The following is a 7,627-nucleotide window of genomic DNA, read 5'->3' as shown; positions in this document are numbered from 1 at the left end:
CGCCCGCCTCTCTAGTCCTAATTCTTTCTAAAGAGCCCCGTATGTGATGAGCGGACCAAAATAACACCGCAGGGGCGGGCGCGGCGGGTGAGCGGATCTCGGTAACGAGGCGGAGTGGTTCTTTGGTCGACGCCGGGTCGTTTGGGGAATGGTTACGCCCGCTGGTTCTAGGGACCGTCTCTGAAGAGACTACCTTGGAGGGAAACGGAGGCCGGCGGGAACACTAGGGGGAAGGGACCCGGGCCTTAAACAACTGCTGACTAATCGGCGGACGGCTGAGGAGGGGGTGGCGTGCCAACCGGTCGGCCGGGGTCACGCGCCGGAGGGCGAGCAGAATGGGCTCGGGGCGCTTGGACCTCGGCGGGAAGCTAGAGTACCGACTGCCAGCCGAGGGCCCCACTCGGCCTTCGGGGGGCGGGGGGCGCGCTCCGCAGTGAGTACCCCGGACACGTGGCCCGGCCGCGGGGGAGGGAGCCGAGACCGGTGGGCTGGATGGGAGGCCCTGAACGTAGCGCCCAGCTCGAGAGGCCCCCCACCCCCACCCCCCCAGTAACGGTCGAGGTTGCGAAGACTCTTTTAATCACCCCTCATCCAACACTTTGTTTTTACAGAAGGGGAAACTGAGACCCAAGGAATTTGGGTACATCTCCTAAAGTCTCACCCACACCCGGGACCGCCCCCCGCCCCCCGCCAGCCCAACTGTCCATGACCCGGAAGAATCATCCCCGTCCCTATCTTTCCATTCTGTCCTTCCGGTTTCCTGGAGAGGTAGGCGGGCTCTGAGGGTGCACAGCTCCATTTTATAGATAAAGAGACTGAGCTCTGCAGCGTTCAGATCCTAGTTCAGTTACTCTTGTAAAAGTAGCCTGGGGGGAGGGGGGTGATGGTGAGGGTGCAGGAAGATGGCAGTGCACCAGCCTGACTTCTTGGACTCAACCCGATCTCCCTAGGCGGATGCCCAGGTCCAGCAAAGGGCAGGGCTCATTCAAATCCTTGAGCGGGACCTGGAACAAAGCTAGTGTCTTTCTTTTCAACGATCACATACAAAGCACGAGCTGTGTGCTAGGAGCACCCTGGGAAACTTGGCCGTGAGTGAGAGGAGCATCCCTCCTCCCCCAGTTCAGACCACCTGCCTAGAAAACTGGCCAAGCGGTACTCATTAGATAGGGTAGGCTCCATGATAGTGGGGGCGAGGGGCGCTTTGAGCTGGGCTTCAAAGGATGAGTAGGAGTTTGCTGTTGGAGACATGAAGCGAAAGACATTGCAGGCAGAAGAGTTTATATTTTTTCTGCAAGAGAGTGGCAGGTGGGTTTTGATGCCAAGGATGCCCCTGACAAGGGAGCAGATGAGGCAGCCCTCTTACCTCTGGGATTTCCCTTCCTCTCCTGTGACATCGGCTCAGTTGGAGTCCTGAGACATGCTAGGGTACCAGAGTGAGGGGATTCCGGCAAGGCTTAGAAGACAGGCTGGATGTGAGGAGGGAGAACACGGGAGGGAAAGCCTTGCTTCGTGGGCAGGGGATTGGCACGATTGAGGGCAGCTGGGCTGGAGCAGCTGCTTCCGTGTTGAGGCCTTTCCGTTGGTGGGGACGACCAGGGTGGCTACCATTTATCCAGCAGGAGTTGTGGGCCTGCCTAGTCCATTCCTTTTTCTTATCCTACAAGGAGTAAATTTTCTTAATCCCCAATTTACAGATGAGGAAGGAGAGGCTCTAAACTTGCTCAGAGAGGAGTAGACAACAGGAAGAAGTGGAGTGGATCCTGGAATCTTCCTGTGAAAGTGAGGGCAGGGCCAGAGGGGCTGCGATCAGGGCTAGAGGAGAGGGGTGTCTCTGTCCCGTGTCACTGTGTGGACTCCAGCTGCCCCTCCTCCAGCCCTCTGGCTCCACCTGCTCCCTAATCTGCCTGCCCTTTGGCTGGCCTTGCCCCCTCTGTCAAGGGCAGCTGAGGCCACCTGGAGCTCTTAAGTCAGTGGAGCGGAGCGGGAGGAAGGTGGCTGGTCTGTAGCCAGAGGGAATAGGGAGGCAGAAGATGGCATTCAGTTTGCCCTGGTGGGGCTGCACAAAACCCCCCTAAATTGGGGACCCTGGCGTCCCCGTTCAACTTGCTGCTCTCCGTGCTCCCCAGTCTGGGTGCCTTTTCAGGGCCCATCGGGGCCTGACCTCTTCGCTGTCACACATAGACAGGGGACAGCAGTGGCTAAGCACGGGGCTAGACTCTGAGCTCTAATGCGGCCAAGTTGCTGCACCAACCTCTCCAGCCTCGGTTTCTACTTCTGTAAAACGGTGCTATTGCTATGGTAGCTGAAAGGAGGTCAGATAAAAGCTGCAATAATAACTGTTGTTATTGTTTTCCTTTACCCCTAGCACACAGTCCCACGGCCACCTTTGAGCACCTTCAGCCAAGTTATGCATGCCAGAGGCCCCCCTGGCCTACCAACTCCGGCACTGCCTCTCGCTTCCTCTGTCCTGATGCTGCTAATGAGCACCCTGTGGCTGCTGGGGGCCGGCCCCAGCCTCGTCCTGGCCCCAGAGCTGCTGCTGGACCCTAGGCAGGGTGAGGGCCGGCCACATGGGGCTTGGAGGCAGGAGATTTGCTGTAGGGCCTGAGACCAGTTGGCAGGAGCACGTGCGTCCTGCAGCGGTCAGGCAGGGGTCGGACCCAGCACCCCGGGGAAGGTCCGCCTTGACAGGGAGCATGCCCAGCTCAACCACAGCCGAGGAGGGAGGGCAGAGGGGCCAGCACAGGGGTGGGAGCCTGTGAGTAGGAATTCTTTTCAGATGGCTCCCCTGTCTGGTGGCTTTCCCTTAAACTAAGGCTTTTAGCTAAGCCCGAAAATGGGGAGGAGGAGCTAGGGGTTTGAGGACTGGCGGGAGCTGAGCACCTGTTTCCCAAGAATTTGAGGAACTCAAATGATGTTCACAGAAATGAAGTGACTTACCTATGGTTGGTTGCTCTTAAGAAGACTGATTGTTGGGTCTGGCTTGTTCTGCTTAAAGCAGCAGTGGGGAGGGTAGCCATAGTGTTTGGAAGCCCTTGGTCCCTTCGACCAGGGCTGAAAGTGCTGGCTGTGGGCAGGCTCTGGCTCCCCGGGAGGGGAGACTGGCTTGGTGGATGGCTCTGGCACACCTGGGCCAGACTCGGGGGCCACAGCCCCTAACCTGGCACATAAGCCCCTTCTCTCCCCCAGCACACCGGCTGCTCACACATGCTCTGGGCCACACGGCCCTTCCCGGCCTGCTGCTCAGCCTGCTGCTCCTGCCCACACTGGGCTGGCAGCAGGAGCGCCACCTGGGCACGCTGCGGTTCCTACACGCCTCCAGCCTGCTCGCGCTGGCCTCCGGGCTGCTGGCCGTGCTGCTGGCAGGCCTCGGGGTGTCCGGTGCAGCCGGGGGCTGCGGGTACATGCCCGTCCACCTGGCCATGCTGGCGGGGCAGGGTTCTCGCCCTCGACGGCCCCGGGGGGCCCTGCCACCATGGCTCCTGCCGTGGCTGCTGCTCGCCCTGACACCACTGCTCAGCTCCGAGCCACCCTTCCTGCAGCTCTTCTGCGGCCTCCTCGCTGGCCTGGCCTGTATCCTTTGCCGGGGCCCAGGGCTGCTGTGGACGTGCGGGTTCCGTGGCTGGGACCCCCAGGGTGCCAGGGAAGGAACTGGCATGAGAGTCAGGCCCCCTCATTCACACGCATCCCAGGGGCATCTCTGAGTGTCCTCTCTCTGGCTCTGGGCTGGTGACTGGGGGCTCGTGGCCACGTAGAGGTGCCATTTAACAGTTTAAAGGAGAGCCTGGGAGCTGAGGGGCCTTAGGAGGCGCCTAGCCTGGACGTCCCAGTGGAGATGGCAGTTACCCTGAGGCCGTGCAAGATGAGGAGATGGTAGACGAGGAGAGCACAGGCCCACAGTCAGCGCGGAGGGTGAAGGGCCAGGATGAAAGTGAGCCTGGGGCTCTCCTGGCCCCAGAAGCGGGTGTGGTGCGGGTGTGTTAAACACAGGTTTAATGCCTTTCGGGGCGACACTGCAGTCAGAGGGAACAGTGGGCGCAGGCTGGCCCTGGGGGTTGCTTAGGACTGGGGATGCCCGGCCGGATCCTGGAGAGGGGAGCGTGTTGCCCTCACTGTGACAGTGCCCAGGGGTGGGCCTGGTGTCACAGACCTGAGCGGGCCCACAGGGCTCAGGAGATTGCAGATGGGGGGCTGCCAAATCGGGGTGAGATGGGTTTAAGGATGAGGCACGCCACTATCTCTTGCTGGCTGGGTAGCTGCAGGCGGGTCCCTTTTCCTCTCTGAGCCTCCATGCTGATGAGGGTGATGACACCGCTCTGGCAGGGCCATGGTGAGGAGACAGGAGGGAATGCCCGTCACACACCTGGCACGGGGCCCGGCATGTGGCGTGGGCTTCCCCCGGATGCATGTGGTTTTCCTTGACCAGCCGCCCTGCCCCGGGCAGACAGACGCTGCCGGGGCCTTCCGGTGGCTGGAGCTCTCGGAGCAGCGGCTGCAGGCGCTGCAGGAGGGTGTCCTGTGCAAAGCCCTGGCTGGATGCTGGCCACTCCAGCTCCTTCCCGCCCCAGGCGGCCCAGCTGAGCTGCCCGTTGCCCATCCTGCCGGAGTGAGGTGAGGGTGATGCCGAGGACACTGGCCCTGGTGGTGGCAGCCGTGCCGGTGGCTGGCAGTCAGCCTTCTTCTGCTTCTGCCCCTCCAGGCCCCCCACCCCTGGACCTCCCCGCATGGCCTCCCCTAGCCTCTGGCCCCTCAGTGAAGGCTCAGCCCCGATCCTGCCAGGCCTGAGGCCTGTGCAGCCGCTCTGGGAGGGCTCCTCAGAGGCCGGACTGGCCTGGTCTGGGCCCGGCTTCCCCCCGGGGACCCCGCTGTGGGCAGCCCTGGACCAGCAAATGCTGCAGGAGGGGATCGAGGCCTCGCTGCTTGAAGGCCCAGCCCAGGGCCCTGAGAGCCCACTCTGGCTGCCTAAGTCCTCCGTCTCCTCTCTGCGGTAAGGTGGGGTGGGTGGGGGGGGTGCCTTGTTGTGGGGGCTGGAGGTGGCCCTGACCCTCCCTTCCCATCCCCTCCCCTGCCACAGGCTGCAGCAGCTGGAGCGCATGGGCTTCCCCACGGAGCAGGCGGTGGTGGCTCTGGCAGCCACTGGCCGAGTGGAGGGGGCCGTTGCATTGCTGGTCGGCGGGGAGGTGGGCACTGAGGCGCTGGTGACTCAGGGGAGGGAAGGGCCCACCCACCCTGAGGGTCCTGGGCCCCCATAGCACAGACAGGCCCTCAGGTGAGAAGCCCAGCCTGTGAGGGGGACGTTGGAGCCCCAGCCCTGTCTGCTGAGAGTCAGGAGGAGGTCCAGGGTGGCCCCCCAGCACCCTGCCCCAGTACTGTTCAGAATAAAACACAGTTCACTTTTCAGCCTGGATCTCGTGGGGCAGTGCTTGTCTGACTCTTAGTTTGGCATCGGGGTAGAATGAGTGAACGAGCAGTGAACAAACGGCCGACTGCAGGAGGGCAGTGCTCTTCCTGGACGCCTGGCTCTGCCCCCCTACCCTGTCCCCCGGCTACCCAGGTGATGGACAGGGAGCCCTGGCTCCATAGCCCTCGGGGACAGTGAAGGCCACTGAGGAGAGCTGCTGGTCTGCCTGGCCGCACCGTCTGAGCGCACACAGACCAGGCTGGTGGGCAGTCAGGCGGGGGCCTTTATTGGCTGATACGCATCTACCTGCTGGGGCTGTCACAAGCGGGTGTGGAAGCAGGTGGCCTCCTCCCCCAGACCATGGAAGGGACTGAGGGTTCAGGGGTCAGAAGTGACACAAAGGGCCCTGAACATCCAGTCAGATCAGGTAGCTTGACCTCAGGGTCAGGAAACCAGCACCAGAAAACGAGGAGGGGTACAGATGGGCCCCCCAGGTTTGGCTGGGGAGCCGGGAGGTGAGACTGCCCACCCTCGTCATCCCTGGGCGTGTGGAGGGCTGGGCAGCTCCAAACAACAGAAGCTCCAAACCTGCCGGCCCCCGCAGACCTGCATCACCCCATTTCACAGAGGGAAACTGAGGCCCAGGGCCCTGAGCAAGGCCTCACCTCTCACCTGGGCCACGCCTCCCTCTCAGGCCCTGGTCCCTGCTCAGCCTCATAGGAAGCAGACGTGCATGGGGTGCCAGGACCAAGACCCCCACCCAAAGGCCTAGGTGGTGGAAGGGACCCTGAGGATATTAATAAATATGGGCGGGCAGACCCCAGAGGCAGCTGGCCCAGGCCAGGCTGGGAAGGGAAGCCTGGCTGGCCCTCCCCAAGGGGCCACCACCACCCTCAGTCTCTCTCGTCTCGGCTCCTGGGGGCCACGATCCGGTAGCTGGCCGCGTGTCCTCCCCTCTTGCCCCGCAGGAGGCTGGGGGTGCCTGTGCTGGCGAGGCTTGCCCCCGACCCCTCTGGTTCTGCCGGAGGGAAGAAGAGAGGGAGGGATGGAGAGAGGCCAGGTTAGTGAGGTCTGTGTGAGGCACCCACCTACCCTTGGCCTTCTGGGGGTGGGGCTCTGTCATCTGGAAGCAGAGCTGTGGGAAAGAAGGGGGTCTGCGAAGCTGGTTAGTGCCCGTCCCCCTGGGAGTTACTATCCCCTAACCCAACTAGAGCGCTCAGGGCCTCTACATGATTTTCTGTGACAGGTGGGGATGAACCCACCACGTTTCTGAAATGCTTCGTACGTAATGGATGCGCCATGAAAAAGTGCTTTTTCATTAACGTATTTTGGATGTGGAGGTGTGCCCTGAGTCATTCCCATTTCATAGCTGGGTAGACTAAGGCCAGGCATCACTCTTTCTCTCTCCTTGAGTTATACGACCCAAGTGGGGAAGGGTTTAGAAGGCCAGGCTCTGCCGCTGACCTACTGTGTAGCTTTGGACCTCTGTCAGGGTCTCAGTTGTCTGATCTCTAAAACCTGGGGGATGGTCCAGATACAGAGGCCTTGGGCAACTCCAGTAATTATTGGAGTCAGTTCTGATTTGGCTATGGTGACATATGCCCCAACCTGCAAATTAGCTGACCTCCAAAAGTAAAACTGAATAATTGGCGTTCTTCCCACCTGGCAAACTCCTACTCATCCTTCAGAACCCAGATCAGGACCTACCTCCTCCAGGAAGCCTTCTGTCACTATCACCTCAGTCCTTCTCAAATGAGGGGATAGGCAAGTTGGAAGGATGGGCTGTTTTTCCAGAGGGAGAGCCCCAGGATGGAGGACTTGGCTGAGCCTCCAAAACCCTGTTCACAGGACCAACACTTGGACTCTGGTTGCGCATCAGCTTCACACTGAAGGCCAAGCGGCTGCACCCTCATAGTCATAACTGTCTAGTATCCTGGCCCTGTGTCCCATGAACCTCTGGGCTGAGATTCGGGGCAGACAGGTATCTGCAGTCACAGTCAAGGGACAGTTTGTGCCCCAAACCAGGGAGCACAGGGAGAGGGAAGCCCAGAGCTCAGGTTCCAGCATCAGCTCAGGCCAAGTCCTGGCCCCACCGTATTCCAGTCGTGCGGCCTTGAGCAAGTCCCAGGGGAATGTGGGGTGACACTGCTGGAGTCACACTCCTGTGAAGTGTGTAAGGTGACCAGGAGTGGAAAGTGGTTTTCACAGTAAATACTGGGTCTTGAT

General features: G+C 61.1%; 2 protein-coding genes across 11 annotated transcripts in view; one reads left to right on the top strand and one right to left on the bottom strand.

Moving 5' to 3' along the window:
* On the top strand, positions 1-5,400 carry RHBDD3 (rhomboid domain containing 3). 9 transcript variants are annotated; one of them, XM_061385260.1, is made up of 8 exons: positions 94-433; positions 612-768; positions 1,695-1,779; positions 2,366-2,555; positions 3,190-3,573; positions 4,449-4,611; positions 4,700-4,987; positions 5,075-5,400. In XM_061385260.1, the coding sequence occupies exons 4-8, from the start codon at positions 2,408-2,410 to the stop codon at positions 5,250-5,252; spliced, it is 1,161 nt and encodes a 386-aa protein (XP_061241244.1). In that variant the 5' UTR covers positions 94-433; positions 612-768; positions 1,695-1,779; positions 2,366-2,407; the 3' UTR covers positions 5,253-5,400. The 9 variants fall into 9 exon arrangements, with proteins under 9 accessions (XP_061241243.1, XP_061241248.1, XP_061241250.1 ...); XM_061385259.1 differs by lacking the exons at positions 94-433; positions 1,695-1,779 and adding an exon at positions 1-87; XM_061385264.1 differs by lacking the exons at positions 94-433; positions 612-768 and adding an exon at positions 2-87.
* Positions 5,401-6,199: 799 nt separating this feature from the next.
* The window catches only part of EMID1 (EMI domain containing 1), a 39,647-nt gene continuing 38,219 nt past the window's right edge, over positions 6,200-7,627 (bottom strand). For both annotated transcript variants that reach the window (XM_061385256.1, XM_061385257.1), the window contains exon 16: positions 6,200-6,419. In XM_061385256.1, the coding sequence (XP_061241240.1) occupies positions 6,295-6,419 (125 nt within the window). In that variant the 3' untranslated portion in view covers positions 6,200-6,294. The remainder of the gene's footprint in view (positions 6,420-7,627) is intronic.

This window comes from Bos javanicus, chromosome 17, assembly GCF_032452875.1.
Source record: "Bos javanicus breed banteng chromosome 17, ARS-OSU_banteng_1.0, whole genome shotgun sequence".
Taxonomy (NCBI): Eukaryota; Metazoa; Chordata; class Mammalia; order Artiodactyla; family Bovidae; genus Bos; species Bos javanicus.
The sequence above is the reverse complement of the archived record's forward strand: the minus strand, read 5'-3'. Positions and strand labels throughout refer to the sequence as shown.